This window comes from Archocentrus centrarchus, chromosome 11, assembly GCF_007364275.1.
Source record: "Archocentrus centrarchus isolate MPI-CPG fArcCen1 chromosome 11, fArcCen1, whole genome shotgun sequence".
Lineage (NCBI taxonomy): Eukaryota > Metazoa > Chordata > Actinopteri > Cichliformes > Cichlidae > Archocentrus > Archocentrus centrarchus.
The window spans coordinates 13797810-13817975 of NC_044356.1; the positions used below are offsets into that span (position 1 = coordinate 13797810).

The window sequence follows — 20166 nt, forward strand, 5'->3', positions numbered from 1 at the left end:
AAATACATATTCTGCTCCTACACTTGCCTTTAACTCCGCTTTAACCTCTTCTTCTGAAAACATGTTTTCTGTTGTCTCTGGCGGGGTGGTTTGATGCTCCCTTTCTTTCAAAAATTGTGGGCCTGACCACCAGAGCTCTTCTTCTTTCAGCCTTGTTGCAGACTGACCTCTTGTTGTGAGATCAGCTGGGTTAAGTTTCCCATTACAATGTGTCCATAGTTCCGGAGGTGTCAAAGTTTGTATCTCCATGACCCTGTTCGCAACAAACTGTTTCCATTTCTTTGATGAGCTGCGAATCCAATGGATCACTATCATGGAGTCTGACCACATTTTGAGTTGGCTGAGTTGCATATTTAGTGCATTCAAAAGGTTATTTGCCAACCTTGCTCCAATCAAGGCTCCCATTAATTCCAACCGTGGAAGTGTTATTGTTTTGATTGGTGCCACTCTTGACTTGGACGCTACCAGCGTGGTAACAGTCTCTTCTTCTGGTGTTTGTCCTTGCAGGTACGCAACTGCGCCATAGGCCCTTTCGCTTGCATCTGTGAAAACATGGAGAACTTGTGAGAACTAAATGCATATATTTGAAGGAAAAACACGTTCTGGAATAAATGAAATATGTTACATTAATATCTTTTATCAGTAAACTATTAACTAAATTATTGGTTCTGTGTGTTTAAATGAATTTGTAAAACACATTCAATAACCTCTCACATAACTAATTTGCACCTAAACCATTTGTTACTAAATATTCAACAACTGGAGGATCAGGATTTTAAGTTCTTTCTGCAACTTTTCCACCATATCATGCCTCATGTGGACCTTCTCTATGCCAAACTCCAGAAGAAGGTCATAGATTCAGTCTGTATCCAGGAGAGCATCCAACAGTTCCAGCAGGACATTCAAAAGATCAGGTAATTGTTTAAATAGCTGATTTTTCTTTTTCTTCTTCTTCTTCTTCTTCTTCATTATTATAATATTGTAAGTATTTCTCTTTGGCAGAAATTCTCTCCACTCCATGGTTGGACAAAGCAGTGTAGGTAGTAGTCAGCCAGTGAAGAAGTGTCGGACACTCAGTGTAGAAGACCATGAAAGGATTGCTGCAGAGGTGAGTTGTTGTGGAAAATCACTGTTGCACTGGTTTATAGTAGTGTTATTTAATATATTAGGAAGATGTGCGTTGTAGTTAGAAATACCTTTAGTTGTGTCTATGCTGTGTAGGTATGTTGATGTAATGTTTGTCAGCAAGATATTTTATTATTTAAGTTGTACTGAAGTTTATGGGTAATGGGGAATAAAACATTTGGTTACTGAATTTTGTATAATCTTGTCCCACAAAAATGCTGTAACACATTTCATAACACAGCCTTAAAAAATGGCAGCAAATGTTATTAAAATCAGTAAGTTTATAAATAAAATGTGTTCCTTCTTTCTATGACTTAATAGAAAGGACAAAATAACATTTCATATTTAGAATGAAAAATGTGATTATAAAATCATAATCTTCATGTTTGTCCTTCTCTCTTAAGGTCTGTGATATCATACTGGGACACACCAGGGAGCGCTTTTCTTTCACAAACCACCTTGTTAGTGCCACACTCCTGCAGGGGGACAGATTTGAACAATACAACACAGCATTTCCTGAAGATGCACTGAGCATCACCTTAAAAGCCTATCCAGTGCTCAATCGAGGTAAGCTGAAGACAGAGCTTACTCTCATCTACAGCAAGGACGAGTTCAAAGCCTGTTGTGGGGCTGTGGGCCTACTCCAGCTGTTTATGGAAAACAATCTAGAAGAAGTCTTTTCAGAAACTGTCACGCTCTTGAAGATCCTCATCACCACACCCATGACCACAGCAGAAGCTGAAAGGTGCTTTTCAACTCTGAAAAGAATCAAGACTTTTCTGAGAAACTCAATGACTCAGGACAGGCTGAATGCATTGGCCATGTTGTCAATGGAGAAAAGACTAGTCACAGAGATGACTGACTTTAACAAGAATGTAATTGAGAAATTTGCAGGGCAGAAGGAAAGGAGGGCAAAATTCATGTTCATATAGTGCTATTTTTTAAGATTTGTTTTGTTTGTTTTTCATTTGTTTGTTTGTGTGCGCCCCCCTCAGTTTTTTTAGCACCAGCCGCCACTGGTACAGCGGAACAAAAATAACCTGTAGTTGCTTTTGATTAATATATGTGTTCGCGTTCTGTAAAACACTATAACATATAACAATAACATTTATTAAATTATGGATTTTAAGACAAAGTTGTGGTGTGTGTGTGTGTGTGTTTTGGCGACATTAAGAGAAGTACAGCCCTAGAAGTCCTATTTTTTTTTCCTCAGTAAAGATGTGTTCCTTTAGTCATGCGAAATTTGATTCGCTCTCATTACAAATTTATTTGTCTTCATCATGGCCTGCACAGCTGATTTTGCAGACATCTGCGACAGGCTCCAGCCTGACAACCCTCCACCCGCGACGCTTAACACAATAAGCGCAATAGGATGGATGGATGGATGGATGTGGCTAATATTCATGCAGAAAATCATGAGAAATAAACCCAGGGTCAAGTTATAGGACTGTACAATTGTAATTATAAACTGACAATTCTGAGCCTATTTAATGAACTCAGTCCAGTGTGGTTATATTTTTTATAAGGCCAATAAAGCTTATCATTGACATAAAAACTTTCTGTATATTCAGCTTCTGCCTTATCCACTCTACCTGGGTGTGAAATTTCATCTAAGGCTAGTTAAGGACTCCACTTAAATTACAGAACAAATCTATACAAACTTCACCAAGGTTTGTTCAATATGGAAAATAGCAAATTTAAAAATTCATAAAAAATCAGCATAGGGAGTTGATGTGAAATCTCAACAGATTATCACTCTGGCTGACCCCCTCTGCATGTGGACCCAGTTTCATCACAAATAACTGCAGGAATCCACAGAAATCAGGTGACAAATACACTCATTTTCACCCAGGTCCATTTAATATGGAAAATATCAAAATTAAAATATTCATACAAAATCAGCATAGGAAGCTGACGTGGAAATCTCAACAGATTATCACTCTGGCTGACCCCCTCTGCATGTGGACCCGGTGTCATCACAAATAACTGCAGGAATCCACAGAAATCAGGTGACAAATACACTCATTTTCACCCAGGTCCATTTAATATGGAAAAAATCAAAATAAAAAAAATCATAAAAAATCAGCAATGGAAGTTGACGTCGAGTTGTCAACAGATTATCACTCTGGCTGACCCCCTCTGCATGTGGACCCGGTTTCATCACAAATAACTGCAGGAATCCACAGTAATCAAGCGACAAATACACTCATATTCACCCAGGTCCATGTAATATGGAAAATATTTTAAAATATTCATAAAAAATCAGCATAGGAAGCTGACGTGGAAATCTCAACAGATTATCACTCTGGCTGACCCCCTCTGCATGTGGACCCGGTGTCATCACAAATAACTGCAGGAATCCACAGTAATCAGGTGACAAATACACTCATTTTCACCCAGGTCCATTTAATATAGAAAATATCAAAATAAAAAAATTCATAAAAAATCAGCATAGGAAGCTGACGTGGAAATCTCAACAGATTATCACTCTGGCTGACCCCCTCTGCACGTGGACCCGGTTTCATCACAAATAACTGCAGGAATCCACAGTAATCAAGCGACAAATACACTCATATTCACCCAGGTCCATGTAATATGGAAAATATTTTAAAATATTCATAAAAAATCAGCATAAGAAGCTGACGTGGAAATCTCAACAGATTATCACTCTGGCTGACCCCTTCTGCATGTGGACCCAGTTTCATCACAAATAACTGTGGGAATCCAGAGAAATCAAGTGACAAATCCACTCATATTCACCCAGGTCCATGTAATATGGAAAATATCAAAATAAAAAAATTCATGAATAATCAGCATTGGAAGTTGATATGGACTTCTCAACAGATTCTGCTTCTGGCTGACCCCCTCTGCATGTGTGCAGAGTCCCATCACAATTTACTCTAGGATTCCACAGAGATTGAAAGTGTAAAACACTCATTTTCACCAAAGGTAATAGAGTATGAAAAATACATTGAAAATTTCATAAAAAATCAGCACAGGAAGTTGACGTGAAATTCCCAGCTGATTATGAATCTAGTTGACCACCTCTGTATGTGTGCAGAGTCTCATTACAATTTACTCTAGGATTCCACCGAGATTAAGGAACAAATCTGTGATGGAGGTTGACTCAAGGAGCAGATAAGACAGTTCTCGTTTGTGGAAGTACAAAAAATAATAAGTGGGAGAGAAAGCAAGGTGGTAGCATAGAATGTTTGTCTGGCAATGCACAGAGAGTCGGTGGGTCTCGGACAGAGTCACTGGGACCAGAGCCAGAATTTTTTTCCACTGCATGCAAATGTGGTGCGAACGACAATAAAGAATCCTTGAATCCTTGAATACTCAGCCACTGCCTCTCCAGCATCCACCTGCCTGCCCTATGAATCATGCCAGTTTGCTCTCACCACAACCACTGGATCCTGGAAACATCCCGCCAGCCCAAACCCCGACAAGGTCCCCCCAAGGCCATCCTGTCCGAGACCCACCGACTCTCTGTGCATTGCCAGACAAACATTCTATGCTACCACCTTGCTTTCTCTCCCACTTATCATTTTTTGTACTTCCACAAACGAGAACTGTCTTATCTGCTCCTTGAGTCAACCTCCATCACAGATTTGTTCCTTTTCTGTGGAATCCTAGAGTAAATTGTGATGAGACTCTGCACACATACAGAGGTGGTCAGCTAGATTCATAATCAGCTGGGAATTTCACGTCAACTTCCTGTGCTGATTTTTTATGAATTTTTTTATTTTGATATTTTCCAAATTGAACAAACCTTGGTGATTTTTGTGCAGATTTGGTCTTTAATTTAAGTGGAGTCCTTAACTTGCCTTAGCTGAAATTTCACAGCCAGGTAGAGTGGATAAGGCAGAAGCTGAATCTACAGAAAATTTTTATGTCAGCTATCAATGATAAGCTTTAATGGCCTTATAAAAAATATAACCACACTGGACTGAGTTCATTAAATAGGCTCAGAATTGTCAATTTATAATTACAATTGTACAGTCCTATAACTTGACCCTGGGTTTATTTCTCGTGATTTTCTGCATGAATATTAGCCACATCCATCCATCCATCCATCCTATTGCGCTTTTTCTGTTAAGGGTTGTCAGGCTGGAGCCTGTTGCAGATGTCTGCAAAATCAGCTGTGCAGGCCATGATAAGGACTTGAATAAATTTGTAATGAGAGCGAATCAAATTTCACACGACTAAGGAACACATCTTTATTGAGGAAAAATATAGCACTTCTGGGACTGTACTTCTCTTAATTTCGCCAAAACAACACACACACACACACACACACACACACACACACACACACACACACACACACACACACACACACACACACACACACACAAACACACACACACACACCACAACTTTGTCTTAAAATCCATAATTTAATAAATGTTATTGTTATATGTCATAGTGTTTTACAGAACGAGAACACATATATAAATCAAAAGTAACTACAGGTTATTTTTGTTCCGCTGTACAGAAATCGGCAACGAAGGACGAGCATTACCATAAAGCTTAGGGTAGAAGCGCAAGAAAATTTACGCGGCGGCTGATCTGCGGCTGGCTTGACCGCGGCTCACAGTTGACGGCTCACTTGACCGCGGTATCAGCTGAGGGCATCCGGTGCAGGATGGGGAGGGTAGGGGGAGGGATGTCTGCGTGAAGAATAAAGCCACAGGCATCTTTTAGTAGTAGCTATTCAGCGTGGATTTACGTGTAAATTAAGAACAGATTCAGATTTCTTTTTTAAGAAAAGATTTTGTTTTTATGCGTTTTATGGTCATTTTTATGCGTCTGTGCTTTGCGCGCGTAAAAGTGTCCAGGTTAAACATCTTTTTTTTTAAAAAATTCAGTAACATTCCAATCGCTTTTATAAGCGAGGCAAAAGTCGACATATTTCGCGTTAATATGTATTACATGGCCATCGGCCTAGATACACTGCGATTTATTTCCAGATGATGAAAACGGGGGGAAGATATGTTCTTAAAATGGCAGAGATGGATTTAAAAACAGCAACATCAGCGATGGAAGCATTGGTTCGCGCCACCGTAAGTGTATATCTGTGACTATGTTATCAGTGAATGTATACTGAATTTAATCTGGACTATGTATTTGTACATTTTTTTTTTTTTTGATATAAAAGTGTAGCCACCATCTTTTAAAGCGAAAAGCGAATTACTGGCATGGATGGCACCTCCCGGCACGTTTCTGTGGGCCCAATCCGTGTGCTGTATGTTTCTGAACCTCGATTAAAGTCCGGTGAAACAAAATAAAATTAAGAATTATTATTATTATTGTGTCTAACCAAGTAAATATTTATCATCTTCGATTGTTATATATTTATTATATATTCATTATGTTTTTCCCTTTACCGACATTAATGGGGGAGCTACAGTCTGAAGCGTATATCAGACTTGATCTTAATTATCATTCAAACATGGAAGAAATTTTATGTAAACGTCATTAGAAATAACCGCACGGGTGCAGCAGACCCAAATAACACGGTTCTTTTTTCGGCACACTGGATGCTCGTTTCCATGGAGACGAGATGCAGGTCTCATTGCTGCTGCTGAGACAAAAAGTGTGTTCGGATGCATCTGGGAGCATCGGCCATTGCAGGGTTAATTTTAGACACGGCTGCGACAGACCGCGGTGGACTGGTCTTGAGGTGGACACAGAGCACGTTCAACAGCAAAGGCAGTCACGCGCGTTATCTTTTCGGCCGCCATTGCCCGTTTCCTCCAGAGCCCATCATACCTGGGCGAAGACGTCGTTGTAATCGCTCAAACCCCTCCCCTCTTTTCACTACACAGGCTCCGATCCTGGAAATGCCGTCATGGCGCCTAGATTCCAGGTGAAGGTAAGGATGCGCTGCCCGTTTTCACGCGCTGGCCTTAGCAGCAGCCGTAGTGCGGACTGTTCATCTGAGATGGATGCAGAGAGCCACAGTTTGCAGCTGTGCGCTCAGGCTGCAGAAACTGGGGTGCCTGAGAATGCGATAGGCTCAGCTGCTAGAGGATGAGAAAAAGACAGGCCGGAGTTGACATTGGAGAAAATGAAAAGACTGAAGTGGACTGAGGGAGGAAGGAGGTTATTTGCCTTAATCCAGTTTCATGCTTCAGTGCAGGTCTTAGCTACCCGCCCATTCCTTCCGCACAAATATAATTCTGTCACATGTGACGAAGGTGTCTGTTGTTTTTCTAGAATCTGGAAATTGGGAAGACAGCACTATCAGTCAGTATCTGTATGAGTTTCCTCACTCAGCTGTATTTTGTGAATGTGGAGCATTCCTTTCTGTATCCCCTTTATAATATTCCCATTGTTCTGCATCCCCATGTATGCTTTATATTTTGTTAAGTAGTCCTGATGCTGCATCACATCACATCTCATCACAGTCACACAATCCCCAAATCCCCTATGCAGCACTGTCAGTCTGTTTGTCTTGTCCTGGTTTTGAAGTTAACTCATGATGTCTGTGATACCCTGCAACCAGTTTGGTAGTAGGTTCTGTGTCAAGGGCATTCACAAAGGGAAAAAAAAAAAAAGGAGGTCCCCGTGGCTGGCAAAAGGACAGAATATTAAATATGATCATGCTTAACGTCACCAGACATGAAATGAGTGCAATTGTCACACAAACCAGGATGTAATGGGAGTGGAATCAGTCTTTTACCAGGGCAGAGTGACTGCAGGGGTAAAGTCACAGGTTTATGCAACAGCCAGTGTCCTTTTCTGTCAGATCCATGTCCTTGAGTGGGCAGCAACACATTAAGTGCTCCAGAGGGGCAACGTTTGACTCGCCTTCCAGGTCTATCAGCTGTGGTTTCACAGACTGAAGGTGCTGCATTGACGTATAGAAAAAGACAAATGCATTATCAAAGCATATTTTGTGTGCCAATATAAACCATTAACAAGTAACACACACTTTGTATCCTGTGTCTTTGCACTGCATATTATGCACAGTTTCCCACAGCGGCAGTACTGAAGCCATCAGTGTCTCCACATTGACTATGCTGACTTGTTAAAGGAGTGTTTTGAGAAAAAAAAAACAGAACTCATTTGTGGATGTACAGCTCAACTAGAAATTTAAGGCGTGAATTGTCTGTAGTACACATTTACATGTGTTTGCTGAGGAAGAAGTATGTTGTAGATTTTCACAGAGTCATAAAAACATGTGGCTATCAGCTAAGAGCTCATGGCCACATGCATGGCTGAGATTTAAGAGATGGAGCAGCTGAATAATTAAAGCCTCATCTTAATCCATACTTAACAAGCTCAGTGCCCTATGTCACCTGCCTGGGACAGCTCTTTCACATTGCCCAGTCTCTCTCAGTGTATTTCCTGTGAAGCTGTTCCTCTTCAGTGGTACACCTGCAAATAGGGCCGGGTCTAAAATATGAATGCTCTTTTGGTACTGAGCAAAAATATGTCTGTAGAATCAAGAATCAAAACTAAAAAAAAAATGCTTGGCCTGGTCAGATTCATAATCTTGTACATTTATGCTGTAAGTTTAATTTCACTTTTATCCAGTTAAAGGTTTGTTGAGAACAGTCGATCATCTGCATGTTGCATTCCTAAACACAAACAAATGTCACCTTTGGGATGTTTGAATACTTAGCCTGTTTTTCACTACAACACCCTGTGCAGATAGTCATCCTTTTACCTCTTTGCCTCCAGCAGTCTAACATGAAGAGCCTGGAGCACGAGTTGCACTGCCCCGTGTGTAAGGAAGTAGTCAAACAGCCCGTGGTCCTGCCATGCCTGCACAGCGTCTGTCTCTTGTGTGCCTCCGAGGTCTTGGTAGCAAATGGCTACCCGCCTCCAGAGCTTCCACCGGAACCCAACTCGCCAGCCTCCACACCTAACACCCGGTCACCTCGTCAGGCACGCAAGCCTACACCTAAAAATGAGCAACGGCCCATTGACCGCGTGCTGCGATCAGGTTTGTACCATCTCTCGCCATTTATGATTTAAGTTTAAGCTCACTAAGAGGGAAAGAAGAGGCGGAATATTTTTAAAAATTTTTGTCAATAACTCATTCTTTATTAAAAATAGCCTGAGGTTCTTTGGTGCCAGAGGATTGCATTTTTGTGTCATTAGAGAAGAAATGGAAACCATGTATTTCCTTGATTTGACTTTTTTTTCTTTCTCTTTCTGCTTATAACTGGTTTTATTGTTGGTTTAAGGTCCTCACCCGCCTTCGCCATCCATACCACGATCTCCTGGATATGGGACATACCCAGGGCGACGCCGTAAGGAGGGTCCACCCTTGGTGATGATGTTCCCCTGTATCCCCTGTGGCAGAGATGTTGAGCTGGGAGAGAAAGGCCTAACTGACTGTTTGCGTAACCTCACCTTGGAGCGTATAGTGGAGAGGTAAGTATATGCAAATATAGGCTCAATCTTCAAAAAGAAGATTGGGAGTTCAGGTGGTAGAGCAGGACATCTACTAATTGGAAGGTTGGTGGATCAATCCTTAGTGTCCTTGGGTGTGAAAAATGAAAAAAATGAATGTATGTGTGATTGAATGATGAGACTTGTAGTAGGAAGTGTTTTTAGTGCTCAACCTGAGTAGAAAGGTGCTGTATAAGTACAAATTAATGGGGAAAAAAAGGGAAAATAAAACCCCACAGCATGATGATGTCCTTCAGTGCATATGATGTTTATAGACAGATTTAAATGAGGAGAGGACTTAGACCTGAAAAACATCACACTGTCAATATCCAGCAGCAGCTGATCCAGCACTGAGTGTGCACTGCAACATATTGTAGTTACCGTGGCTGACTGTGTGTTTCCACAGTCGAGCAGCTTTGTGTTCCATTTATCACCCAATCATTACCATTTGTCTCAAACTCACCCACAGGGTAAAATTGCTGCTTTTCTAAACATTTGTGTTGCTTTGATGAGAACTTATTTCTATGTCCAAACTTGACTTCAGCTCTTTAATCTGTTATTTGTTTCGTGGTCAGGTCTCACTTGATTAACAAAACAAAACAAAAAGGGGGAACAAGCTTGATAACTTAAGGCTAAATCAATCTGACTTCTCTTTTTACCTTTCTCAGGTACAGACACACAGTGAGTCTGGGCAGTGTGGCTGTGATGTGCCAGTTTTGTAAGCCTCCTCAAACTCTGGAAGCCACCAAGGGCTGTGCTGACTGCAGGTCCAATTTCTGCAATGAGTGTTTCAAACTCTATCACCCATGGGGAACGCCACGCGCACAGCATGAGCACATCCAGCCTACACTCAACTTCAGACCAAAGGTACTGAAAAACACCGACACATATGCTGTTCATTCACATCGGCTTATAATAAAATAAAGTAAAAGTGACAGAAGAATTTAATTTTTAAACAAGACATAGTTTATAAGTCATTAATTGTATATGTAGTTAAATAAATGGTAAAGGGACTGCAGTTATATAGCACTATATTATATATAATGTGTGTATTTAAGCTATAAAATGCCTGATTGCCATGTATGGCACCTTTATTTCACGTTACTGTATTAATACATTTTGCTCCCTCAGCACAGGCTAACATTAATAGCAGATAAAAGATTAATAAAGCATTGCTAAAGGAATTTAGAAAGCTGCAAAGTACATCTGATAACTTTATTTCAAAGTCTTAACAGAGTCTTGGGCAAAAATTTGTCACAAATTTGTCTCTCCTCACATTGTATGAACAAATTCAGTTTCTGTAATGTGGTTCTGGATGCGAATTGTAGTTGTAATATTGAATTGTGTATTTGTAGAGATTTCTGACCCACATAGATTACAATAACACAAGGAAAAAAAATACAAAGACCCATTTACATTGACTTCACTTTTGTTTTTGAAAGCCTTCCATTAGCTTTTGGCTGTTTAGCCGAAGGCAAAGCAATTAATTACACAAACATCCTCATACCTGTCTGTTACATTGCTCTGTTTTTTTTTTTCTCCCTCAATTAAAATGTGCTTCAAATTTATAACCAAAAAGCATTGCTGCAACAAAGGAAGAGTCAACCAAACACAGATTTCCTTATTATTTCACTGTCTTGCTCAGGTATTGACTTGTCCGGAGCACGACCAGGAGAAGCTGCAGTTCTATTGTCGGTCCTGTCAGCGGCTGCTCTGTCCCCTCTGCAAACTGCGCCGCATTCACACTGGACACAAAATCCTCCCAGTGGCCCAGGCATACCAAGCGCTGAAGGTTTGAATCTAAATCTGACATCTATTTCTGTGAAAGGCTTACTATGGGTGGGAATGCATGTAATGCAAACATGTATCAGTGAAGTCAGTGTTCACATGAATAGTGTGAAAACCACCATTTCACACAGTAAAAGGTAATTTTTCATCGTTCACAGTATAAAATGATGTTTTATATTCGCCAAAGACTGCTCTATTTTGTAACATGCAGACTGCTATCTGTAGGCAGCTGATATGCGCATGACTGGTGTGTCAGGACGCCACAAAAAAAAACGCATCTGCCAAAATAATGCGTTGCACTTCACTAACATTTGAAGTTGAATAAAACGATGCAGTGGAATTTTAAAGCTGCATTAATTCAAAACAGTAATGCAGCTTTAACCATGAGACAAACAGAGTATAGTATGTAAGATAACGCAGAGTGAATGTGTGGCTGTGTGAGACTAATAATCTGATGCATTTGCTGTTTTGTGTGTTGTGTGTTTGGTGTTAATTTGACAGGAGAAGATTACAAAGGAGATGAACTACATTCTGTCCAACCAGGACACAGTTCTGGCTCAGATTACCCAGCTGGAGAGTTCCATCACTCAGACTGAGGTGATTAATACTCGTGGCCCACAAAATCTCCCTGAACGTGGAATTAACACCAGTCGGCAGCTACTACAAGACTGTTGATGCTCGTGTCTGCTGTTGTGTGTTTGTTTGCACGACTGCTGCATGCTTTCTGGGTGATGCAACCTGTTTAACTCAGTTTTACACTAAACCTACTACCTATTATCCCTGGCATCTGTATTTATATAATTACATATTTATATAACTACAATAAAAAGTAGAAATAGCACATTACAAAACAACAAAAAGGCCATCTGTTTGTCCTGTAAACTGGTACAGTCACGCAAAACAAACATTTTGTTTCATACAAGATGTATAGTTACAAATGTGCTTTGATTTTATACATGCAGGTGACAACAAAGCATGCTGTCAGCAGTAACTTTCTTGTTCTTGGAAGCATCCTATAATGAATCATCTTACATGTGCTGTCTGCTGCACCTCAGAACTTGCCCATTTGTGTTTTTCCTCACCAGGTAAACAGCGTGTCAGCCAGAGAGCAGCTGGCTCAGAGCATCAGGGATCTGACGGCTGCTCTCGCAGAGCGTCACGCTTCGCTCACTCAAGCCCTGGAGGGGGCGCGACAGAAACGAGGCGAGGCATTGGCTGCTCAAGTGGCGGAGAGACGGGGCTTATTAGAGCACGCTGGGCTCATGGCGTTTACCCAGGAACTGCTAAAAGAAACAGACCAGCCCTGCTTTGTGCAGGCTTCCCGACAGACTCATAACAGGTTCCCCGTTTGTTTACGTTGGGCATCACTTTCTGACTTGACAGAACAGATCTTAGATTAGGTCCGTCTATGGTATTTCCTCTTGCAAACAGGTTTAAGCAGCAGGTGGGAGGGTCTGAAACCAGAAATGTACCTCATTATCTGAAAGTTTGGTTTAATATTGCATCTGACATTGTAAAAATAAATATCCATCCATTTTTTTTTTTTTAATCCTAATGCCTTTACCAACTGTCATAGGACAAGAGGCAGGGCACACCCTGGACAGGTCTAAAAGTTAATACGTGAAAGAAAATAAGGAAAGCGCAGTTGTTACCATTTAAAATCAGTCCCACATACAGTTCACTGCCCCTACCTCCATAATGTATGCGCTCTAAAAAGCGCATATGACTAATGTGCTGTTGGCTTTGGCCTGTTCATGAAGTCTTTTGATCACAATAAAAATGTAGAATAACACCAGCCTTAACTTTTCTTTGTCACACATCCTTTACACCTCATGAGTCTTCCTCAGTCTCCCTCCCATCTTTATGAAAGTCTTATGTAAACTCTGTTCTCTCTCAATTCTTCTGACACTGCTCTCCCTGTTTTCCGCTGCACCAGGTTGAGTAAAGCAATTGAGAATCTCCAGCATTTCACACTAGCAGCCGATCCATCCTTCAGGCACTTCCAGCTGGATGTCTCCAAAGAACTCAAACTCCTGACAGAGTTGAACTTCATCCAGGGTGAGGAGGGGAGTAGTGAGAAGAACAGGAGAGGAAGGATAGGGGTGAGGATGGAGACAGTTGAAGGGTAAAAAAGATAAGAAAGGAAAGAAAGTAAGCAGGCAGAGATAGAGAATAAGAGAGCTTTTCTTATTCATGTCTTTTAAATAAATTAATACCAAGTACATGTGAGCCAATGAAAGAAGCAAGGTTTTTACTACATATATGACACATTAAACTTATAAATTTGAGCTAATCATTACATTATTGCCATAGTGCCCTTGGCTCCAGTGATTGATACCCAGCGTAGCCTGGCCTACGACCAGCTTTTCTTGTGCTGGCGACTCCCCCCAGAGTCTGCACCCTCCTGGCACTTTTCTGTAGAGTATCGCCGTCGAGGAGTGGTACCAGGAGGAGCGTCCAGAAGCGGAATCAGAGGAGGATTGGCCGCTGCACGCTGGGGCTGGCAGCGATTGGATGAAGTGAGTGGAAGCAGTGCTGTGATTGACAGGTTGGAGATGGACAGCGTGTATGTGCTGCGGGTAAGAGGCTGCAACAAGGCGGGCTATGGAGAATACAGCGAGGAGGTGTACCTGCACACTCCGCCTGCACCAGGTGAGGGTACACACTGAGCTTCACAGTTGTTCTTATTAACATCTGAACACCGAGATTTTGCCACACTGAAAATGCACTCAATCAGCAGGAGTGCTTGGGAAGAAAAGGTTACTTATATACATGTCACGGCTTGTGGTGGGAAAGCAACCACACCTAAAACCCTTGAAGCTGCACTGAGACTGTACTCACATTTAAAGGGCAGTGACGTTCAGGCATTGCTTCTAAAAGTTTCAGTTTCCTGTTTGAAGTCTTTTGATTTTTCTGTTTCTAAGCACTGTGATTATGTCAGCTATCACATTATGATCGTTTCTGTTTCTTTCAGCAAGCTTTTAATTGGTAATTAACATACCATGTAGATACTTAAACTGTAACATTTTTTAGACAACAGTAACATTTTCAGTCACTCGAAAAGGTATAATGTGAAAAAAAAAAACCCAGATGATTTCTTCTGTGATGATTCCAGATGTTTGTTAAGTACATTCCAGGAGTAGTTTGAGGGACCAAACCTCTGATAGGATTCCCTTTGAGCACCTTTGGGTTAGACTCAAATGCAGAGTTGGTTTAATGGGAGCAGACTGGCCAGATTTCAGTACCAGCTTGTAACATGGATGATTTGGATATTTATATTTGCAGGTAGTCTGAGTTCTCCCTATTTCTCTTCCAAATATGCTTGCTGCACCAGTATTACTCTGGCTTCTGCCTGTTTATTGAAGCAGTAGTTTAAGCTTTAACTTGTACAATTGTGTGACAGTACCTGTCTTCTTTTTAGGTACAGTATATTGGTATGCTCCCAGATGTCAGCATTTTACGGTGCAATTAAATCATATTGGCTCATTCTCCCAGACTTGGATTAAGCCTAGACAAACAACTTTGGGTTTTTTTTTCTCTCCAGACTGTTGCAAATATCTTATAATTACTGTGAAGAAAAGTGTTGAAAACTCAGAAAATAAGACATAAATTCAGAAGACTCACCCCTCTGTTGAGCGTAAAATGCATCATGCACACTTGACACGTTCACCACATCGCACCTGTTTTTTTGTTTTTTTTCCTTTACAATTAAAGCATTGGGATGCTTCCTGTGGTGAAATGCTTAAAAATCCATTCTCTTTCTTTTCTGCCCATTCCCATTTTCTTTTTTTTTTTTGTCCCACTTATTTCCATCTTTCTCCCACCATCCTCACATTCTTACCCTTTATTTTCTCATTTTTCTCTCATGTATTATTTCCATTTCACAGCTTTCTACTTGTCATCTTCAACTGTGCTACTTCCACGCTGCCAAACTACATGCCTCCTACAGAACGTAAGAAGTGCACTCATTTCCCTTCACCACCTCTCTGTACCCCATACCACTTAATTATTTGGTCTTCCCCTATTTCTCTTTGTGGTCATCCCACACATCCTCTGTTCTTCCACCCCTGCTTAGACAGCCACTCATCCCTCTGCATCCTACTTTACCTCCTGTAATGAGATCCGTCCGAGTGCTGATGAGGTTTGCAGTTTGTTAAGACCTGATGCTTAACAACATGGATCTGATTCAGATCTAGGGCTTTTTAATGGTCGATTTGAGCGATTGCTGAATTCCTTGTGTCCTTGTTGGCTGTTTTTCCTTCCTGCTATTGCATTTCTTCCCTCTGTACTTCCCGTGGAAAAACTGCACTTACCATTGCCAAAGCTTATTTGCAATGCCTTCTGTATTTTATTCCCTGAGTCATCAGTGTATAGTGTAAATCAGTGTCCTTTTCTCTTCCAGTGCTGGTGGAAGGAGGTGCATGCCTGCTCTCTGGCCCTCTCCCTGTAGTTTCTCCTCTCAGCTGCTTCTTATTCTCCTCACTCTTTTTCTCTTTGCTGGCTTCTGATTGTAAATCTGTTGACTTTCTGTCTCCTGTAACGTCTAAAACCCCTACGTGTCATCTCTGTATGTACCTGTCTCTTTGCCCCTCCCCTTTCTGCTGTGTCCTCACACCGTCTCCTCCCAGTGCTTAACTTCTACCTGGACTCTCGCTGGGGTCTCCATGCTGACAGGCTGGTGGTCAGCAAAGAGCAGCGCTGTGCCCGCAGTGTCCCTGGTCTCTCTCTGCTGCAGGCTGCTGACCACGCCCTCACTTCCTGTCACCTGACTTCTGACCTCCTTGTAGGTGATGTAGCCATTACACAGGGACGGCACTATTGGGCATGCTCAGTGGAGCCTGGGTCTTACCTTGTGAAGGCAAGTCAATTCCTGTAATATGCTGTATGAATATGTACTGCCCAGTACTGTGTGTGGAATATAGTATTTATTTATTTTTTTATTTGGTTTTTGAGCACCCTTTAAGGCTCCAAATCATCAGATTAAAAGAAGATGAATAAAAAAGAAATGTGGTCTATAAAACCCAAGGAAAATAAGAACGCTCCCTTAAAACTGTGTTTTAAGACAAGGCTAGACTCGGCCGAATGGATTTCCTTGGGCAAATTTCAGAGCCCTGGGGTCCTGACTGCAAACACTTCAACAATTTCCTTTTTAGTTTAAAAAAGTGTTTCCTAAAACATACAAAAGACCTCTCTCTCTCTCCAACAGATCTCAAAGTACATACTGGCATGTACAGTACTTGGAGAGTTTGTAGTAAGTAGTATAAGCCGTGAAGGGCTTTAAGAGTATTAAAAAAAAAAATCCTACAATGTAAATTTAAAATGTTCTGAGAGCCAGTGTGAAGATTTCTGAAAAACTTTCTAAGTACATGCTAACACATTTTGTCAGCTCATTTTTTGTATCAAGAGGAAATGAGATGGACCTTGATGTAAGGGTTTGGCCTTCAAAATGAAAAAAAAAAAAAAAAAAAGTCTCATTCTGTCTTTAAAATGTATTAAAATGTAAGTAAAATAAGAATAAAAATATCTAGCTCAGCTGAGGTTGGCTACAAAAAAGGAGTGCTTTGTTATTTACACAAAGGTTGCTTCTTCTGTCTTTTTTGAACAGGTGGGAGTGGGCCTGGAGTCAAAACTGCAGGAGTGGTTTCACCTTCCGCAAGACATGGCCAGTCCCCGGTGAGCAAAGGGAATGTGAAATTGGCAAGGAATTTTTTTTTAAAAAAGAGAGGAATAAATAGTATAGTGGGTCCCAAATGGTACTAGATCTACCCTAATAGATATATTAACTCCAGCAGTTACTTCTGTTGTGGTTATGTGGACTTGAAATTACGATTTATTGCAATATTAATGCTTATTTATGTATGTATGTGTATTTGGGATCCACAGTTTACAAATAGGATTACAAATTGGTTTTAATTGTATCCATTTAATATGAAATCAACAAAACCTTAAGTATGCAAAAAGGGGAGGTTCTAAATACTTAGGTACCTACAAAATATCTAAAACTTCAAATGTTGTGATTGAGAGAAAGTGGTCATAATAGAAGTTGATTGGCTAAAGAGTCGATGCACTCGGATTCTGGCTGTGAAAACTGAATGGTAGAAGTCCAAATCCAAACTTGATATAACTTTCTGGAAAATTGTTTAATATAAAATGTATAAAACTATAAGAGCCTCTCCCAGCTCTTATAGTAACTAATAGCGTCTAGTTTAAAAGGTATTTAAGAGCACTAAATGTGATGAGGCAGTGGGAGTACATTATAGAAAAAGAAGTTTAGCCTTTGTTTTTTAAGGTGTGCTCTCTCTGCAGCTACGACCCAGACAGTGGCCATGACAGCGGGGCGGAGGATGCCCTGGATTGTGCTCCACCCTTCTGCTTCCTGACTATGGGGATGGGCAAACTCTACCTACCACAGCACAGCTACCACCATCAACAACGGGACCCCATCACCAACGGCAACAGCCCGTCATCACCCACGGGCCTCACCTACCCGCTGCCGCCCCGGCTCGGTGTGTGCCTTGACTTTGAGAAGGGACGCGTTACGTTCTACGATGCCCACTCTCTGCGGCCTCTGTGGGAAGGCCATGTGGATTGCTCCGGCCCCGTGTGCCCGGCTTTCTGTTTCATTGGTGGAGGAGCCCTGCAGCTGCAGGAGCTGGTAGCCAATCGCAATGCAGATCAGACTCCGGTCAGACGGGTGACCATCCAGCCCAGAGTTTCCAATTTAAATAATAACTGACGGCTGATCTGAGGTCAGTAATTCGGAATGCATTTGGTAATTGTGAAGTATTTACGAAGCTAGAGCAAAAAGTTAGACATCTCAGCGATTTTGGTTTGTATTTAATTTTCTTGTACAAGAAAATGTTTCTATAGCAACAAATATGCAATGTAATTATGTTTCTTACATTTTTGTTACATGCAGTTTTGCAAGAATTACTGCTTAAGTAGTGTCTGGTCTATCCAGCACCTAATATGTAATGATATCTTTGATGCTTGCACTTGTAGCCAGACTATACTGCATACATTTATAAAGCTAATGTATACACAGCTTCACACAATGCTGTCTTTCATGTAGATGCTTTTATTCTATCATTTCATGTCCTTAATGTTCCTCTTTTGTTTCAGAGATATGAACCTTATGTGAATACAAAAGAGCTTTTATTGCATCTATAACTAAATCTGTGTTTAACCATGGCTAATGCTAGTCATTCAGCCATTATGATCCCAACCAAAGTGATTGTTTTTCTGGGATGTAAATGTGGTAAATTAGAGGTAGAGAGGAACAATGAGGCAATACTGTAATTAGAGGCTCCAATTATACCTCTGCTGCACAGCTAATCACTAGTTTCCACACTCCTGTTTGTGCATCACTGTTTTGTATTTCAAATAGTCTGATGTCTATGTGTGTGTGCGTGAGTGTGTGTGCGCATTTGGGTGTTTAATTCCCTGTGTGCATGGGGGCGTGTGGCTTGACTGATAACGCCACCGACTGGCAGATAGTGAAAAGTTGTTTTCTCGCAAACAATACTTTTGATTTATTTATTTTTTAACCTTGCTTGATTGTAAGTTAATTAGCAGCGCTTCTTATGAAAAGAATAGAAGATTAACGTGTAAACTTCATCTGCTGACAGAATGTTTGCAAAAAGAAAAATGGATTAAGGAAGTAAACACTGAATAAATTCAAATTGTTTAAATTATTACAGACTCACCTTCGGTTTCATTGTGCTGCTGTGGTTCTTTGAATTCCACCGGTGTTTCAAACTGTTCTTAATCAGCTTCTTTTACTGTGTCCGGACAGTGAATCGTTATCGCTGTTTGACCACTAGAGGGCAGCAAGACACCGTAGAGAAGGAAGGCACTGGAGACATGTTCCACCACATGATAACACGCTGCAGTTAATGTATGAATAGATTTGTTTAGAAAGAAGAGTCACTGAAGTTATTTCCTATATATTATTTAGTAGGATACTGACGTGCTGTTAAATGGATATATTTTTCCAAATGCTTTTCTTAAATAGACACATTTGCGCACAGATATTCTCCTTGTCTCAAATGTCACCTGTCTTTTTTGCCATATAATAAATATGATGACGATAAAGATATAGAGACTATAGACTGTATATTGTAGTGACACAACTATTTTCCAGATTCCAAGGTTTGCCTTGTACCACTATTTTTGGCTCATGCCACAGGATAACCACAGGCAGGTTCACTTAAATTAAAAACAACAACAACAAAAAAACCCAAAACAAAAACAAGGCTGCTTTGTTTTCTACATGAATGATCGCTAAAGTTGACCTATTATGCACATCCTGTTCCCCCTTTCTTCTGTCATATATATATGCTGTTATGGTTATAATAAGAAACTTTTTCAAATAATGAGGTAAGCTTATCCATACAACTAATTCATATCAACTAAAATGCAGAACTTTCAGAAAGTTTTTTCTTCTTTTGGATCTGTATGAACTGATTCTAAATTGGCCCAAAGAGTCATTTTGAGCTTGAAGGGTGTTAGCCCTGCAACAGACTGGTAACTTATCCAGGATGTACCCAGCATCTCACCCTACTACATCTGAGATAGGCTCTAGCCCCACTGCAACTCTGAATTGGATAAGTGGAAGGATGGATAGATCTGTATGATGTCAAAGAGTGAAGATAATATCTTTATAATAATATCCTTATAATTTCCTCCAGGGCACACTGCTCTGACTGTGAGCACAGCGGCCCCACACACATGCTGTTCAAACCTTCTGTTTTTCAATGGGAGCCAATCAAAAGGAAGTTGGCTTACAGGGAGAAGAGCAGCTTGTTTCAGACAGAGGCTGCACCAAGGCTCAGCTTAAGATAG

At 40.8% G+C, this 20166-nt stretch overlaps 2 protein-coding genes across 5 annotated transcripts; both read left to right on the top strand.

The window, feature by feature from the left end:
- The first annotated feature begins 24 nt into the window (after nucleotides 1-24).
- LOC115787663 (uncharacterized) lies at nucleotides 25-2103 on the top strand. The gene is made up of 3 exons (XM_030740433.1): nucleotides 25-914; nucleotides 1003-1108; nucleotides 1530-2103. Exons 1-3 carry the CDS (start codon nucleotides 808-810, stop codon nucleotides 2055-2057), a joined length of 741 nt encoding a protein of 246 aa, XP_030596293.1. The 5' UTR covers nucleotides 25-807; the 3' UTR covers nucleotides 2058-2103.
- A 3754-nt stretch (nucleotides 2104-5857) lies between these two features.
- On the top strand, nucleotides 5858-18982 carry trim46b (tripartite motif containing 46b). Of its 4 annotated transcripts, none has more exons than XM_030740380.1 (12): nucleotides 5858-6191; nucleotides 8818-9082; nucleotides 9327-9516; nucleotides 10203-10401; nucleotides 11180-11326; nucleotides 11824-11919; nucleotides 12408-12661; nucleotides 13259-13380; nucleotides 13636-13974; nucleotides 15951-16180; nucleotides 16928-16995; nucleotides 17629-18982. In XM_030740380.1, exons 1-12 carry the CDS (start codon nucleotides 6099-6101, stop codon nucleotides 18056-18058), a joined length of 2433 nt encoding a protein of 810 aa, XP_030596240.1. In that variant the 5' UTR covers nucleotides 5858-6098; the 3' UTR covers nucleotides 18059-18982. The 4 variants fall into 4 exon arrangements, with proteins under 4 accessions (XP_030596240.1, XP_030596241.1, XP_030596242.1 ...); XM_030740381.1 differs by having other exon boundaries at nucleotides 8821-9082; XM_030740382.1 differs by lacking the exon at nucleotides 5858-6191 and adding an exon at nucleotides 6856-7003.
- Nucleotides 18983-20166: the final 1184 nt, after the last annotated feature.